The sequence below is a fragment of the Cantharellus anzutake genome (assembly GCF_015039405.1).
Source record: "Cantharellus anzutake strain C23 chromosome Unknown EI90scaffold_75, whole genome shotgun sequence".
In the NCBI taxonomy this organism is placed as follows: Eukaryota; Fungi; Basidiomycota; class Agaricomycetes; order Cantharellales; family Hydnaceae; genus Cantharellus; species Cantharellus anzutake.
Window position 1 is genome coordinate 12099 of NW_024067025.1, and position 18758 is coordinate 30856.

An 18758-nucleotide genomic window follows, 5' to 3' on the forward strand; every position below is an offset into this window, starting at 1 on the left:
TTCCCCATCCTAACTAAAGAACCAGGGAACAGCTTGGTGGTGGTCTTGTTTGAACCTCCCAACTGACCTTCCTTCGTTCTCTCCTTCAGCGTAGGGGGGGGTGGTGGCTGGAGGGGGCCTGGTTGGTGGGAGTGGGGGGTCTAGGTGGGGGTGCTCGTGGCTGGGTGGCTTGGAAACGTCGCCACTGGTTGTCAAGGAGGGTGGCCTCGCGTTTCCATTCAGCCCAGGTGGTGGGCATAGGGTGGAGATGGTAAATGCTCTTGTGGAGCCGGGCATTGATCGCTTGCTCGAAGCGGTCAACCAGCCCTACATCACCCAGTCTTGAGGCAGGCCCTAATATCTCGAACTCCTGGATGACCTTGTCCATGGAGTCGCTTCCCTGTCGGAGGGCCGCCAGCTTCTGCCAGGCGGTGGCTTCCCGATTTGGGTCCTGGAACATGTCATTGAGTTCCGTGTTGAACTCGTCCATGGTGAGTGCTGGGGACCCTGCCATCAGCAGCGAGATCGTGCATTGCGTTGCCCATGCTCCTGCCGGTCCTCCCTTCATGTAGGACAACACAAAGAGAATCTGGGAGAGGGCGGTGGGGAACTCGGACGCGCGGATGTGGAAGTAGATTCCACATTCAGCTTTGAAATGGTCAGATCCTCGCTGGCTCCCGCGAAGGGTGTGGGGGGGGCGACCTTAGGTGGCTTGGGTCTGGGGGCGGGTGCGGGAGCGGGTGCAGGGGTGGGCGTGGGTGCAGATGCAGGAGCAGGTGGGGGATGGTTAAGGACTTGGTTCTCCACAATAGCCTGCAGTTCCTGGAACCGGGCTAGGAGGTCATCGTACTGTTCTTCTGTCACCATGGCAGGGGAGATGAGGTTGAAGCCTTCTTCTGCTGTCAGGGACTTGTCCGGGGTCGAGGGGGCCCGGGTGTGGTGTCCGGGGCTGAGAGCCTGGCAGGGGGCAGATCGGGCATGCATACTGACAGGCCTGATGCGGGACAGTGGTCCCTGGCCACTTAGACTGAAGTGGAAAGTTGTTATTATCATTAAAGGAGGGATATTGTACTACTTACCTGAAGTGGAAAGTTGAGAAGAAGGCTACTTCTTTGGTTCCCACTTCAGGTTCGTTTATATACATGCGGCTTAGATCACATGACGGGTGCCACATCACCCTCGCACACAGCCGTGACCACCTGGGTATCTCTGTGGGAGATCCTGAGGGCATCCGGTGCAGGTGCGCTGTAGGAGAAATAATATTCAAAGAATAAAACAATGATCTATCAGAATAGTCAACGAACAGGTGACAAGTTCAGACGTTTAACAGATCTCATGATCTTTATGAGACTGGACAGACATTAGAAGATCATTATAAATTATCTACACCCATGTAGCATGAGATTTAATCTACTACAATCATGCCTAGAACCTGGCATAGGTGTAATATTCAAAGAATATATCCCTACAACAAGAAAATAGCACATAGACGGCAGAATAAGAAGGAACATTGGGAAAGAAATGTGAATATCTCGGGAACCAGTAAACTTTTGACTGTAATCTTTTTACCATCTGAAAGGACTGTTTCTTAACTTTATCCACGGTTTTGTTTCATTCTAAAAGCTTCAAAACTGACGGAGATATTGCTCAAACGGTGAAACACCTTATAATTCATATATATTTATTTGCTAATTCTTACAAAAAGTAATGTGACTCAAGGGAAATATATTGGCGCCCGGAAGTCTGGCGGACCGAATACCATATGATAGAGTATTCCCCGGCGCGGGCGGACAGTTTTTGATCGCATCAGAAGAGGAGAAAATGCTAAAAAACCGGATCTTGTATATTTTCCCATGATTCATCAAAACTTTTTGATTTTAAGCTCAAATAAATCGGAACAAAGGAATGATTGATGATCTGGATTTCGGATCATAAGCATGAAGTGATTCAGAAGTCCGCGGATCAGTTAATTAATTGGGAAGGCTCTAGAACATTAGTAATGATGCAGCTTCACAAAAAGGGGTCAATTAGAGAACAGTCTAGAAAGTTCCTTTATAGCCGAGTCATTTCTAAAGATAACCGTTCGTAATTAAGGCGGTGTAGAGCATAGCTCCAGCGCTACAAGATCCCGCTAAGATCGGCCCAAAAGACAAAGAAATGAATTACTTATTGCTGAGTCATGTCCTAAGTCCATTATTAAGCTTACACAGCCCAAGCCCCTATATCATTCTAGAACTATCTATAATACAAATGTAGCACATGTAACTAGTGCGAGGTGTGGGAGTAGAGAGGCCTCTGAAAAGCATAAAAGGCCGCTGCTTCTGCCCCCTCTCAAACCTCAGGTAGAAATAAAAGTTTAATTCTCCTCACCAGTGGTTGGTTTGTTCGCTCCAAAAGATAAAAGCAAATATTAGTTGTTAGCTAATATAAAACTAACACATCACTCTAAGCGTGAGTTAGGGTCAGTTAGACACAGCTGAACAAAAGTGTCATAGTGAGAATTAGTGAGAATTTGGTGGAGGGACTTCTTAATTGAATAATCTCTCAGCAATACTTGGTTATCACACCACAGGAGAAAAGTGAGCGATCCTGAACCTGCTAGATAACTAGCATGCACTCTAAGCAATAGAAAGAGCAGTTTGGTCACTCCTGTATTGAGTAACATTTATTGCAGAATTATTTTATTAGTAGTTTTCCTTCAGTAAATTATCAGGAAAATCACGTCCTACTGAAAAGTGGTATATCTAGGTGTAATATTGACTAGAAATCATAGTAAAGTCAATATAGAATTTTATCCATAGACGATCTATACGTCAGGTGAGATCGTTGGGGGGTGTTTATTGTTGTTTAGACAGTGAACAATTATATATTTGGCAACCAAAACACGGTCAGTACGCAAATCAGCACAAACTCTAATATCGTTATTGGACGTAGGAAACTGGTTACATAAGGTGATCCAGCTCCGCTCCTTCAGCGCGTACTGGGCACAGCGGGAAGTCGCCTGAGGTGCCCGGTCTGGGTACATGGTGGGTGTGCTGCAGATGGGTCAATGGTACATTGATACAAAGAAAGTCGTCCATGTAGAATAAAGAGAGAATAAAGAAGAAGTAAGATAGGGAGAAAGTGAGGAGGGAAGAATGAGGAGGGAGGAAGGGAAAGGGGGAGGAGGTAAGGAAGGGTGGACAGCGGGGTACCGGGTCAGGTTGGGCCGGGTGGAGCCGGGTCAGGCGGGTGTGCCCTGACACATTATTAAGTAATAATTATGGCAATACTTGAAACATGGTTGTATTGTCAGGAGGAATTGTTTTTGCATGAGGATGACAGCCATTTTTTTTGTATCATGTGGTTACAATATTACCTCAGACATCTCCCTTCATTTGCTGACCCCCACATAACCCCAATACTGTGCAAGCGCCAGACTCAGTAATACTTATTTTGATGATATAAAATTACAAACATACCATTTCTATTGGATTCAATTCACAGTGAAATTTTGGAAGGAAAATGCAAAGATGACCCACCCTGGTGATCAACTCCTCCAGCATTGAGACCTGATTTGTGAAATCTGATTGGTGGCTGAGAATATGGGCAAGGCAGCAATCCCTGTTCTCAAATGGATAGAGTGGCTTGCACTTTGCCTTCTTGCCATGTGTATTGAACCATCTCTCAGTCAAAACTGTCTCAAGCCCTTTGGGTTCACCTAGGTTGGTGACCATTGACTGGGGTTGCTGTGACACCCAGAATAGTGTAATCATTGGGGATTACTGTATTGTGTTGCTTGCACTGCTTCCCACCATTTGACCGATTCATGTCAAAGGCATTTGAAGCTTTGGGGCCAAGGGATGCATGGGCAGAAGACTGATTGAAAATGAATAGTGCTTGACAATTTGGGTGGGCACGTTCAAAGACTGGGATGGCTTGTGTGCAAATTTGCTCCAGAAGTTGCTTAGTGTCCCACCATGGGTCACCGTTAGTCCCTGGATAAATTATCTTCCAGGCATCATTCCCTTCGGAGATGCTTCCATCCTCATTGTGAATAACAAGCCAACCAGTCTCCTCATTAATGAAATCCAACACATGAATCAAGCATCCATGGCTGTAAGGCCGGTGTAGGTGCCGACCTTGGTGCCTCTTCAGTTCTCAAGACAGTCGAAAGCTAGGTTGTATAGAACTTAGTATTTCGACATGATGAGGAGAAGAGTGAAGACCCTTCACTCAACTCCGGGCAATACATAAGTAAATACAGGAGGTACAACAAGAAATAATAAAGGAATAATGTAACTGGGATCCCTTCCTTACAATGGCCCTTTTTCTGCAAGATAGACTGCCCCTCTTTCAGCCTATAGTGTGGATTAGAGCTCATCCTAATGAGATTTGGATCCGTGCTCACCACACACTCCTCCTGAACTTGTTCGTGTGAAAACAGCTCTCATCATGCCAGATGGGAATGATGCATCTCTCTCCCTCCTTCAGCACTGGCTCCTTGCACTCCAAGGAACTTCCATTGTAAGTCATGCATGGTTCGAGTTCTTTCATCCCTGGCAAAAATACCTCGTTCCGGTATTTGACCACATCGTCCTGCTCATGCCCATCCATATAAACCCCCTTCTTCAGCAAAGATATCTGGTATCCGAGTTTAATAAGCCATCGTCATGCAGTCTTATGGCAGAGTGGCTTATCCAAGGCAATCCCAAGTTCAGGGAGAATTATGGTGTGAAGGGGATGCAAGAATATGAATGGGAACCAGGGGAAATGGACAAAAAACTACAAAAAACCACAAAACTATGACAGACCATGGTGGGAAAAATAGGGAAAAATATAGCAATAAAGTGGAGAACTCTAACACATTCATTTGTTCAATTCTTAATTACATTTCGTTTAACATTTCAAATCACATTTCTACTAAATGTCACTGGATAAAAATAGGATAAATCAGCTGAAAGTCATAGCACAGCCATACATGCAGTAATGTGCAGTCTGAATTCAGAATGACTGAGTCATAGCAAACTTAATGGTAAACAAGTAGAATTTGAAATCAAAACTGTGACAAATGCGGTGCAGTCAAGTTCTAATTAAACATTAAAATAGCTTAGGCAAGGAAGGACAATGAGAATTCTAGGTGCAGTCTGACTGTAGCAGGGCTGCAGTTCAGTGCAGCTGAGCGCAGTAGAACTATACTGTGAAAAATTCATTTTTTATTCAGTTTGAGGAAAATACACTGTAAATAAATCCTGTAAATACAAGGTAGAGTGTGAAAAAGGAAGGCAACCTAAGGAGTATAAAAGGAGACCCTTTCTGTGACTTTGTGCCCCTGTCAGGGCACACCTGCCTGACCCAGCTCCACCCAGCCCCACCTGACCCAGTACCCTGCTATCCACCCCTCCTCCCCCTTTTCCTTTCCCTCTCCTCATCTCTGTCTCCTCACTTTCTTCCTATTTTACTTCCTCTTTATTTTCTCTTTATTTTACATGGATGACCTTCCTTTGTATCAATGTACCATTGACCCACCCGCAGCATGCCCATGACACACCCAGCCCAGGCACCTGGGTGACTTCCCGCTGTGCCCAGCACACATGCTTGCACCAGATGCCCTCAGGATCTCCCATGGAGACACCCAGGTGGTTATGGCTGTGTGTGAGGGTGACATGGCATTTGTCATGTGACCCAAGCTGCATGTATATATAAACATACCTGAAGTGGGAACTGAAGAAGTAGCCTTCTTCTCATCTTTCCACTTCAGGTAAGTAGTATAGCATTCCCCTTTTAATAATAATAACATCTTTCCACTTCAGTCTAAGTGGCAGGGACTACTGTCCCACATTGGGCCTGTCAGTACGCATGCCCGATCCACACCCTGCCAGGTTCTCAGCACTGGGCACTACACCCAGGCCTCCTCAACCCCAGATGAGTCCCTGACAGGCCTGTTGGGGCCATGTCAGGGGACGACTCCCAGGTCCCCATGACCCTCCCCTATGGTCCACAGTCTCAGGTGTAACCAGCCCTATCCAGGGCACAACCTACTGTGGGTAAGAAGATGAGGAGGAAGTTAACGTCTCATCTTCCCACAGTGGCCACAATATATCGAAAACTTCTGGAGATATCTGGAAGTCACATGAGACCTGAGGCCCGGGGCCTGGGGCATCCAGCCACATGGAGCATCCGGCACAGGGCACATGTGGGAAGTGCAACAGCCGGGTGTGGGCTAGGTCAGGGTGTATGCCCTGACAGGCCAGAACATTCAGGAGATCATGATGTCTGTCTATGTGCAATCAACAATGAAAGATAACGCTCAAGAGGACTCCATGACTTATGTGTCCAGTTCCTTGCTCATCATCAATGAAGGTCCAGATGTAGTAGATGGTCCAGTCATGATTTTGGACACTTCAATGGTAAAAAATGTGGGCATTCCGATGGAAGACATGCAGCCCTCCAATGCCTGACTTGCTACTGCCCACTTCATGGGCCAAGTAACAACCATAGCTAACAGTTCCAGTTGAGAATTTGGTTTGAACGTGAGTACTTATAGTGCCAAGGTGCATGCTTAGATTCAGCTGTGGGGCCATAACTTCAGCTCATATGGGCACTGTGGAATCAGGAAAAAATGCAAGTCTGACTGCATTTTGATGATTGCAACTGACATTTCAACAACTTCCATGTTCCCCATCCAGGAACAAATGTGAATGTACCAGCCAAATGGAAATGTGACTCCAGCAATCATACCCACTGGCTGATTGAAAACATTGCTTACCTTGGGGCAGTGTCCATGGCAGAGGGAGGCAACAATGGAAGCACAGCAACTTGACCAAACAAATGAAAATGCATGTTTGGAGGTACCAAAACGTCCTCAGCCACCATGTCCTCAGCTGCCAGCACCAACACTGTGGAGATTCCGGACCATCAGAATCGAGACATGTGCTGAAAGAATTTTTGAAAAAAAAAGGGACCGTTGAAGGAGAGAATGAAGGACTGTTAGAGACCGGGTGTGAGACAAAGGAAATGTCTCCATGGCAGAGGGCTTTGGCCTCAACTCAGACCAGGAGTGCTGTGCCTAGTTACACGTCTGTGCCCTAATTTACTTACTGGCAGCGAGAACTAAAGGGGGATTAACTCTAGTCGATTTTATCACTAGGGTGTAACCTATCTACAAGTTATGTATATATAGTTACAGCAAGGGCAGGCCTGTGAATGGCAGGACCAAGCAGAGTGGAGCTAATGGGGTTAAATGTTAGCTGACTGAATATTACCGATGAGTCGGGTTATGGGGTTAGCAGAATGATGGGCTATAACCCAGAAACAGAAAGGAGGGATAGGCCCAAAGGTAGACTTGCAGGGCAAGCAAGTGAATTGCCGCAGGGGTGGGAGTGCACTAGCGGACGTTGGAGCTGTCTGGAGGCCTTCGGGGTTCTGTACTTAGGGAGGCATAGGTAATATATTGATTTGAGGGGGTGGTGACCATCGAGGGAGTCAGAGGTGATTGCAGAATATGGGGGCTCTGAGGTTAGTGATGAAGGAGCAGAGGTAGTCCAGAAGGATTGGAGGTAGTGGAGGACGATGGCCGTAGATGGATATGACAAGGATGGTCAGTTGGGAGGTTCTAATGAGACCACCACCAAGCTGTTCCCTGGTTCTTTAGTTTGGATGGGGAAGTGTACTAGTAGATTTGTTGTAAATATAGTACCAATCCGAGTGTTTTGGCTAATTCTATTTTATGGGTTAGTCTAAAATCTCTGAGAAATGACTTACAGATGAACAAAGCCCTGCGGAGCTGTTCCCTTAGTGTAATTTCTCAATTTATCTAGTTATAATTCTGCATAGGATCATTAAATTTGGAATTTTAACCTGAAGTAAATCTTCTACTTGGTGAATTTTCAAAGATTATACTCCATCAATGGGTTTAGATTGTGTCTGAAGTGTCCCTTGGCCTTGTCTTATTTTGTCATATTTTTATTGCTTGTTTTGACAATAGCAAAATAACTGTTGTTGTTTACACTTTGAAATCTGGAGTGTTAACCAGCTCTCCTGTTGAAATATTTACTTAATATTTCTCTCCCTGATTGCTGCCTTTTACTACAGTGGCAATCTTAACTGTATTTCACTTTTTCACACTGGAGTGATAACCAGAAATGCTTGAGAATCTTACTTCTCTACAGGGGGTGTAAAGTCACAGAAAGGGTCTCCCTTTTATACTCCTTGGGTTGCCTTCCTTTTTCATGCTCTACCTCATATTTACAGGATTTATTTACAGTGTATTTTCCTCAAACTGAATAAAAAATGAATTTTTCACGCTATAGTTCTACTGCGCTCAGCTGTGCTGAACTGCAGCCCTGCTGTGGTCAGACTGCACCTAGAACTCTTATTGTCCTTCCTTGCCTAAACTATTTTAATGCATTTGTTGCAGTTTTTTATTTCAAATTCTTCTTGTTTACCATTAAGTTCACTATGACTTGGTCATTCTGAATTCAGACTATGCATTACTGTTAGAATGGGTGGATTTGGACAACTCCGGAGTGGAATCGGAGACTTAGCGTGGAAGGACCTTGGCCTCAGCAACTCATGTGGAGCGCTGTGCCATTGCTGGTTGTCCTAGGGGTCCCTAATTTCAGATCTAGCAGAGGGGAAGTCTCTTGGGGGAATTCAAGTCGATTTTGGACTGAGGTTACAAGTTACTATGTACATTGTATATAAGGAGGGGTCCGGAATCAAAAGGAGCAAGGGTACTCCGAAAGCAGACAAAGGGAGCTGGAAGGAGGAACAACACCGAGGGTCAAGGGTTTGACTCAATGGTGTTTCCCAAAGGAGGAGTGAAGGGCCAAGGCCCAAGGAGGAAGGAAGGAGGAAGGGAGTGGGGAATGGCCGGCTGACTGAATAGAAAGGAAGCAGCAGCCCAAATAGGAATGAGGGAGAATAGCGGAATTGAATAGGACAATGCAATAGTTGCAAGGTCCGAGGTAAGTCCGGAAAGTCTGAACTTGGAAGTTAAACTCCGGGATATTGGCAAACATAATTAAATGGAATGAGCTAACCAATACAATGGGTATAAGCGGAGGTTCTGGAGATGGAGACGCAACCGGGATTCCGGAGCGGAGGTCCGGAGTCGGGAGCATAGGTGTTGCGTGCTCATCTGGGAGGTGTCGAGGTTGAGGTCGGACCTGGAATGTTCCAGAGTCGGACCAAAGGTGGTGTCGGAGCCGGAGGTGGGATAACCTCTTGGGAGTTGGCAAGGAGAAGGTGACAGAAGGGAAGTAGGGCTCCGGAGTCGGTTTCAGAGTTCCGGGAGCCCAGAGCGGAGGTAGAGCGGAGGTTGGGATTGTATGGATATGACAATTACTGCATGTATGGCTGCACTGTGTCTTTCAGCTGATTTATTCTATTTTTATTCAGTGACATTTAGTGTCATATCCATCCATGGCCATCGACTTCCACTGCCTCCGATCCTTCCGGACCACCTCCACTCCTTCACTAACCTCAGAGCTCCCATATTCCACAATCACCTCCGCTCCCCTTGATGGTCACCACCCCCTCTTTTCAATATATTACCTACACCTCCCTAAGTACAGAGCCCCGAAGGCTTCCGGACAGCTCTGATGTCCGCTAGCACACTCCCGCCTCCGCTGGGCAATTCACTTGCTTGCCCTGCAAGCCCACCTTTGGGTCTATCCCTCCTTTCCATTTCTGGGTTATCGCCTGCCATTCCGCTAACCCTGTAACCTGACTTGTCAGTAATATTCAGTCAGCTAATGTTTAACTCTGTTAGCTCTGCTCCGCTCGGCCCCGCCATTCACAGGCCTGCTCTCGCTGTAACTATATATACTTAACTTGTACATAGGTTACACCTCAGTGATAAAATGGACTAGAGTTGATCCCCCCTTTAGTTCTCATTGCCAGTAAGTAAATTAGGGCATGGACGTGTAACTTGGCACAGTGCTCCTGGCTTGAGTTGCTGAGGCCGAAGCCCTCCGCCATGGAGACAAATCCCTCGTCTCAATCTGGTCTCTGACAGGTGGAAGTGGAGCGGTACCGAAGGTCATAGGTCAGAACCTGTGGTACATCTGAAAGGAGATAGGGAGGGCAAAGCCCAGAGGGACAGGAGGGTGAGGTGAAGTGGGGATGATGACTAACTGGCTAGAATGGAGAGAAGCAGCAGTCCAAATAAGGATGAGGGGAAAACGCGAAAGATACATTACAAACGGCGAAAGTGCTGAGTATGATCCATGGAGCTCAGAGGTTACAGAGGTTACAGAGGTGGGGTTGAAAGTCCGAGGAATATTGGCAATGGTGTTTATGTAGTATGAGGTCACCAATGCAATGGACTTAAGCTGAGGTAGAGTCAGTCCAAGGTCGGAACTATGATGGAATCTCGGAGCAAAGGTACAAGCGGTGTCTGAGTACAGGGTACGGGACAGCAGCGGAAGGTCATAACTTGCCGGAGGGTTGGCAGGAGAGGGTCAGAGGAAGGAGAGAGGAGAGAGGAATGGGGAGAGGAGTGGAGGAGAGGAAAGGTGTCAGGTCTGAAGGTGAGTATTGGAGCGGACAGAAGTAGGGTAGGAAAGTGACGGAAGGGTGGAGGTGTCGTGAGGAGTAAGAGGAGGAGGGTGGCGAGAGGAGTGATGTTCGGTCCAAGGTGAGTATCGGAGTGGATGGAGATAGGGTAGGACTCTGGAGGTGATTGTCAGGGACACGTTGTAGGAGAAATAACGGCCACACTATGGAAACCCATTATGGAAATATGCCAGATAAATCACAAAACCTCATACGACAAGTAGATATGAGAACATAGAAGGACCTGAATTTTAACGAATTTTACGAATTTTTACGAATTATTATGACTATACACGATAAATCGAAAGAAAGAAAAATAACAAAAATACTTCAAGCTTACCATCAACGAGACGGAATTCTCGGGGAATTTATAGCAAATATTAAACCAAGAATTAGGACAATCGACCAAGATTTGACTATAAAAATAATCAGAGAACCTCCACGGAAACTACTTTCCCACGTCCGCACACGTAGCAAGGATGGAAGTACCACGGAACAAAGATTCCTCAGGAACTAATGCAAAAGTCAAAGTCGTGTTTATAATAGGAAATGTAGATGTCACCCAAACGGAACCAATGAGAGTAATTACAGGGGAAACTACCCATAAACGACGGAGATATGACTAAAACTCCTGCAAAACGAGGACAATGTCTAAAAAGCAAGCGTGAAGATTAACTAGTAACGACCGAGACAAGCTTGATAGCCCATTAGAAAGGAAGGGATCTACTCTTAATCCTCCCAAATTTCCATAATAAAAGGATCATGCGTTAATGAGAAATCCAATAACGGGAATAGCGACATCAAAAGTCCGAGCTCAGGGACAAGACGATGATTGCGTAGGATCCATAATTAAAACATACAACGAAATTTACACGGAAATTATGAAAAATAGGAAACTATAGCTATGCAAATTCTCAGCCCAAACGGTCCAGCCGTTGTGAAGTTATACCCATGACGGGAATATAGGAATCCGCATCATGTGTAATGACACGTGAGGGTGGCGATGCGCAGGGAACCGGCCGTCGGAACCGAGATCCGCACTTCGGCAGATTGCGAAGACCAATTTCCGTCCAAATAAGGAAGAGCCCGGTCAAAACAAAGCACGGAAAGTGCAAAACAACCTTAGAACATGAGGGAAAAATCTGAAATAAATCACAGAAGCCCATATGAAAGAAATAAACACCCGCGCATATCATAAATCCCGAACAAATAAACGAAAACGGCTCCCGCATACGAACGACGCACGTGATTACCGAATGTGCACGCGAATCTTTGCTAACTCAACGAATACCAGGAAATAGGACACAATATTAGTACCATTGGAAAGGTGGGAATAAATGAAAATTTATGATACTAAGAACGTGAGGAAACATCCAGAAATGAATGAGATAGAAGGACATGAAGTTAGAAACCTGAAAATGCGCGGGAAAACAGCTTCAAGAGGTCCAGAGTCCTAAATAAAATAGATAAAAATATGATATCTTCAAGGACAACCTACTATATCAACAAACGATACATATGGAGGATTAGGATGCGATAATACAAAAGGAAATCAGAGAATATGAACAAAATTCACGAAAACCACTAAACTACGACGGACCATGGCGGGAATTTTAGGGAACGATATTCTAATGAGGTGGAGAGCTATAACACATTCGTTTGAGTAATTCTTGACCACTAGCAACTTTTTCTTTCAGTTTCAAACCTGAATAATTCACTCATTTACCATTTCAGTCTCATTTTAACTAAATGTCACTAAATAAAAATGGAATAAATCAGCTGAAGGTCTCAGCACAGCCGTACGCATAGTAATGCGAAGTTTGAATTCAGAGTCATCAAGTCATAGCAAATTTAATGGTATATATATAGAATTTGAAATAGGTAACTGCGGCAAATGCAGCGCAGCCAAGTTCTAATTAACCATTAAAATAGCTTAGGCGAGGGAGGACAATAAGAATTCTAGGCACAGCCTGACCGCAGTAGAACCGCAGTTCAGCGCAGCAAAAGCGCAGTAGAACTATAGCATGAAAATTTCACTTTTTATTCAGTTTGAGAAAAATACACTGTAAATAAATCCTGTAAATAGAAGGTAGAGCATGAAAAAGGAAGGCGACCCAAGGAGTATAAAAGGGAGACCCTTTCTGCGACTTTTCACCCCCCTTAGAGAAGTAAGAAAATAGAGTATTATTTTTCTCAAGCATTTCTGGTTGTCACTCCAGTGTGAAAAAGTGATATACAGTTAAGATTGCCACTGTAGTAAAAGGCAGCAATTAAGGAGAGAAATATTAAGTAGATATTTCAACAGGAGAGCTGGTTAACACTCCAGATTTCAAAGTGTAAACACAAAACAGTTATTTTGCTACTGTTAAAACAAGCGATAAAATAAAAACAAAAATAAAACGAACTCAAGGGACACTCCAGACACCATCCAAATTCATTAACTGAATAGAATCTTTGAAACTTCACCAAGTAGAAGATTAAATTCAAGTTTAAATCCAAATTAAACAACGCTACACAGAATTACACCTAGACAAATTAATAAATTTCAATAAAGAAACAGCTCCGCAGGGCTCGGTTTATCTGTAAGTCAATTCCCAGGAACTTTAAAACTAACCCATAAAAATAGAATTAGCCAAAACACTCGGATTGGTACTTTATTTACAATAAATAACACTAGTACACTTCCCCATCCTAACTAAAGAACCAGGGAACAGCTTGGTGGTGGTCTCGTTTGAACCTCCCAACTGACCTTCCTTCGTTCTCTCCTTCAACGTCCAGGGTAGAGGAGGCCCGGGTGAGACGCCTGACACTAGAAGTCTCGAAGGGTGTGGAGTGGGCGTGCATACTGGCGGGCCCGGCTCAGGAGACAGTCCCTGGCCACTTAGACTGAAGTGGAAAAGGGTGAGAAGAAGGCTACTTCTTCGGTTCCCACTTCAGGTATGTTTATATACATGCGGCTTGGGTCACATGATGGGTGCCATGTCATCCTCGCATACAGCTGTAGTCACCTGGGTGTCCCCGTGGGGGATCCTGAGGGCATCCGCTGTGAACGCGCGAGCTGGACATAGCGGGGGGTTGCCCGAGGCGCCCAGGCTGGGCATGTCGTGAGCACGCTGCGGGTGGGTCAATGGTACATTGATACAGGGAAAGGTCGTCCATGTAGAATAAAGAGAAAATAAAGAGAAAGTGAAATAAGTGAAGAGGAAGTGAAATGGAGAAAGAAGGAAAGAGGAAGGGGGGAGGAGGTAGGAGACTGGGTGGCAGGGTACTGGGTGAAGTGGGGCCGGGTGGGGCCGGGTCAGGCAGGTGTGCCCTGACAGTGATGAGGATGAAGGTCCGGGAGTCGGTTTGGGATCGGGTATGTATGGATATGACACTAACTGACTAAATGTAAAGAAGCAGTACAAATAAGGATGAGGGAGAAGTGCGAAATGTATACTACAAGTGCTGAAGGTGCTGAGAATGGGCCATGAAGCCCGGAGGTAGCAGAGCTTACAGAGGTTGCAGAGGTGGAGTTGGAAGTCTGAGGAATATTGGCAATGGTGTTTATGTGTGAGCAGTGTCTGAGTACAGGGTACGGGATGGTGGTGGAAGGTCATAACTTGGCAGAGGTTGGTGGAAGAGGGACAGTGTAGGAGTGCATGATGGGTGTGCTCAATTTCATGGAACCTTATGTGGAGTTATAGGGGGGAGTAATAAGAAAGAAGAAAGAGGGTTTTCATACTAACTGAAGAGCCTTTCCATGAAGGAATTGGTTGAGATTTGGTGGAGAAATTCAAGCTGAGAAGTCCTCATATGTGAAGTCCGTGCACTTGACCGTGACCATGGGAACAAGGTCAAAAGTCGATGGCAGAGGATGATCTTGAGGTCATTAAATCCCCAAAGACTCAGTGTTGAATTTCACTCTAATTGGTCCAGTGGTTGTGGAGATATTAAGGGAGATTCTGATTATCAGGCATGATGGGAGTCATGGGACCATATAAACTATGCAGATGCTCACATGTGGGCCAGTCTCAGCGGAATTCCAAGGGAATACAGGCTAGATAAATGACCAAAATGCTGAAGAAGTCATTGGAGGAGTCTTGGAATTATGGGATATTATTTGGTCCAAGTTTCCCTGTGCACAGATAATCAAGATATGTATTCTGTGTCTGAGAATTCCTGTTCTCAGTCAAATCTCCACCAAGTTTCACAAAATCGGTATCATTAGAAAGCTATGGATGAGGAGAGTCGAATGAAATAAAGGGACGGAGTTTTGATGCGATATTGGGAGTTGTCATATCCCGGATCTTCCACCTCCCTCCACCCTATCCCTATACGACTCCTAAGACCTCCACCAGCCCTCCCAATCTCTCCCTGCTGCCTCCGGTTAATGCCAACGGCCCTAGGACTACCTCCTCCTTCGACTCTCTCCCACTCTGCCTCCCATCTACGTCTGCATCACCTCTGGACCTCCACCACCATACCTCCACCTCCTCAGACCCCTTGTTCAAAGGAGATATGCTTGCTTGTTGTTGATAAACCTCAACTTGCCTATCCACCCTCCTTCCTACCTCCGGTCTCCACACCTCTGGTACCTCTGGTACCTCCCCATTCCTCCGGTCTTGATAATCTTTATTGTTTTATCATTTGATATCTTCTACAACCCCAATCTTCCAGACTACAACTTCCGGGCTCCGGACCTTTCCGGATGCCTTTCTCTGTAGTTCCCTGCTTGTTCATAGACGTTTCCAGACCTTGCCATTCAGTTGGCTTTTAATTCTCTCACTCCACAAACCTCAGACGTAATTCGGGCTTTTTGCCTATTCCTTATTTGTCTTGTGGATTCTTTTCTATTTACTTCCCCTTCCACTTGGTAACCTTTGTTTACCTTTGGATCCAATTGTTTCCACTATATGTATGCACATACCCCTCTAGTAAATAGTTTCCCCCCAGTTATAATATAAACAGTCTTGAGCCCTCCAAACCCCTCCTCCAGGACGTCTATCACATCCCACTTGTCTGCTGCTCTGAAGAACTGAGTAACAGGTGCTCCTAGAGACGCTTTGGTATAAAACCCAAATGAATCATGTGATGAACGATTGACCCTTGCTAATGCCTCCTTTGTTAAGTAGTGAGGGGGGGCTTCCGGCCCCCTTCTGCTGGCGGCCTCAGTTCCTCCGTCGCCAGCCCCCCTGACAAATTGGGGACAACGAGAACGTACTGGGCGCAGCGCTCCATTCTGAGTCGCTGAAGCTGAGTCCCTTCAACACCCCATCACCCTCAGAGCTCTGCCCCACATCTGGTCTGTCTCCAACCCACCATCGGATGACCTGGAACACCAAGCTCCACCCAACAGCATCACCTGGATAGCGATCGGACCTATCCAAGGAACGTCTTCTTGACAGGAGTGGTATTAGGAAGTTGGTGTTTAACAATTCACTTTTCTTTTGTTGTTTGGAAATTTATTCAAAGCCAATGGCAACCAAGGCTTACCACCATTGTTGGTGAAGGCTTGGCTTAGCTGAACCATATATTTCAGAGCCTTTTTCACAACTGTATATTTGCTGAATGGGTATATGTACATAGTGATTGATACTGAAACAGAGATTTCCCCCCCTCCTGCTACTTTGAAGTCCATGTACTTGGGTGTTGTGAGTGGCCACATGATTGGTAAAGGGCTTTAGGGAAATCCACCATGGAAAGAAGATAAACAAGAGTTACCAGAGTTATTTTTCCCTGAAATTCCCCCTCCCCATTGAATATATGGACCTGTTCTACCGCAACACCCTTTCAGCCCCTTTCTCTTTCTTCCCTAGCTCTTGGGGAGTGAGTGTTAGATATGGGTCTGGGGTCAGCACCAAGGGTTGCCATTGTGGGCTGCTATAAGCTGTGATGCCATGAACAAGGCCCGAGGGTAGGGCTGTCAGGGCACACACCCTGACTAGCCCGGACCCGGACCTGCATCCAGACCCACATGTGCACTTCTGCCCTGCATGCTCCAGGCCTGGTTCCCATTCTTCATGTGACTTCTGGGTATCCCCGGAAGTTTTTGCCATATTGGGGCCACTGTGGGAAAGTGAGAAGTTAACCTTCTTCTCACTTTCTTACCCACAGTAGTGTTATGCCCTGAGACGGGCTGTGTTACAGGCTAGGCTGTGGGCCATAGAGAGGGGTCATGGGGACCCAGGGATTGTCCCCTGACAAGGGAATTTGGCCTCAGCAACTCTAAAGGAGTGCTGTGCCCCCTAGCTGTCTCCTGGCCCTCATTCACACTCACTGGGGTTGCCTTGTTGGGGTCAGAACCTGGGGAGTTGTGATCAAATCGATATTAGAGCTAAAGTACTAAAATGTATCATACAGGATATATATAGGAAGAGGAAATGAATAGAAGCGGACCTGGCCGAAGGCTGAAGGGTCCAGAAGCAAAAGGGAACAAAGAGCAGGGTTGGCCACACAGCGGCTGGCAATGACCAAGGGTCAAAACAAACAATAACAGATAAATATGTGAAGGAGTGTAGGGCCACGATAGCAGCAATGGTAGCGGTGCCAGACTCGGAGTTGGGCTGGAGTCGGGTGCGGGGATGGTAGTGGCCTGGTGAGGGCCAAGTGGGCAGAGTAGGTGATGTCGCAGAGTCATGCTAGGCATGGTGCCAGAGGTGGACTCAGGGCAGGGAGGTCAGTGTGGCTGTGGGGAGTCGGCCAAGTGCAGGGGAGCCTAGGGGCAAGTGGGGGGGGTGAGCAGGGAGTCCTTAGGGAGGATAGGGCTAAGGTCGGGGCTTGCACTCATGCTTGCACAGCAGGGGATGGGCAGCTAACAGGCCAGAATGCACAGCCGTGACAGTGAGTTGGAGTGCTACCTTCCATTTTCCAGAGCCATAGCAGATTCCTGCTTGCAACAGAAGGAGAGGAGTGAGGAGAGGGAGGCGATGTCAGGTCCAAAGGTGGATATCAGAGCAGACAGAGATAGGGTAGGACTCTGGAGGTGGTGGAGAGGGGGGTCTGGAAGTTGAATTGGGATCAGGTATGTATGGATATGACATGGTCGACCTCACCTCCATGTGTGTTTGTTGGTTTGTCGGTTACCAGTCTAAATGTTCCTCAGTGGATCACATCTCTCCTGTAGTGTCCTATGAATTGGAATTGTGTGACTGAAATCTCTCAACCAGATGCTGTGATTTGAATCACTCTACATGTTGGGGACTTCCACCTCAGTGATGCTGTCACGGTATGTACTACTATCCACTTGTAAGGGAGATAGGCCACATACTCATGGCCCTCCCTATTCATTCCTTATTTATCATGTCAGGTTTGTACCCGACTGTCAGGGACTTGTCCGGGGTTGAGGGAGCCTGGGTGTAGCGTCCGGGGCCGAGAGCCTGGCAGGGGGCGGATCGGGTGTGTGTACTGACAGGCCCAATGCGGGACAGTGGTCCCTGGCCACTTAGACTGAAGTGGAAAGTTGGGAAGAAGGCTACTTCTTCGGTTCCCACTTCAGGTTCATTTATATACATGTGGCTTAGATCACATGACAGGTGCCACATCACCCTCGCACACAGCCGTAACCACCTGGGTGCCTCTGTGGGAGGTCCCGAGGGCATCCGGTGCAGGCATGTGTACTGGGTGCAGTGGGAAGTCGCCCAAGGTGCCCAGGCCAGGTGTATGGTGGGCATGCTGCAGATGGGTCAATGGTACATTGATACAAAGAAGGTCGTCCATGTAGGATAAAGAGAAAATAAAGAAGAAGTAAGATAGGAGGAAAGTGAGGAAGCATGGATGAGGAGAGAGGAAGGAAAAAGGGAGAGGAGGTGAGGAGGGGTGGACAGCAGGGTACCGGGTCAGGTTGGGCTGGGTGTAGCCAGGTCAGGCGGGTGTGCCCTGACATCACCCCCTCCTTAAGCCACTTCGCCTCGAAGCGGCCAGGTGGTTCTCCCTTTCTCTCCCTGGGGCTTGGGGGTGCATCCTGTGGAATTCCTCAATCTGGTCGGGGGCATGGGCTAGGTGGTCCTGCTGGAGCCATTGGTTTTCAGAGTTTGGCCAGCCAGTGAACTTTACCAGATACCAGAGTTTTTGGCATAGCCACTTAGAGTTCAATATCTTCTTGACCTCATACTCTTCTTCTCCTTCTACTAGTTCCGGGCCTGGGCGTGGGTCAGCGGGTCTCTCTGCGATACCGTCTGGGAGGTGTGGCCTGACATTTGTCATGGACATGACCAGGTGGATTCCCATCTGTTGAGCAGTGAGCTGGAGCTTAACGGCGG

The 18758-nt window shown here is 46.7% G+C and overlaps 1 protein-coding gene across 1 annotated transcript; it reads right to left on the reverse strand.

Annotated features, from left to right (window-relative positions):
* Nucleotides 1–3804: 3804 nt before the first annotated feature.
* Nucleotides 3805–4626, reverse strand: EI90DRAFT_2811353 (uncharacterized protein; the record flags this gene model as incomplete). The annotated part of the gene is made up of 2 exons (XM_039053538.1): nucleotides 3805–4118; nucleotides 4377–4626. Coding segments are annotated over 2 exons (564 nt in total), but the record flags the coding sequence as incomplete, so codon positions are not given.
* Between the last annotated feature and the right edge of the window lie 14132 nt (nucleotides 4627–18758).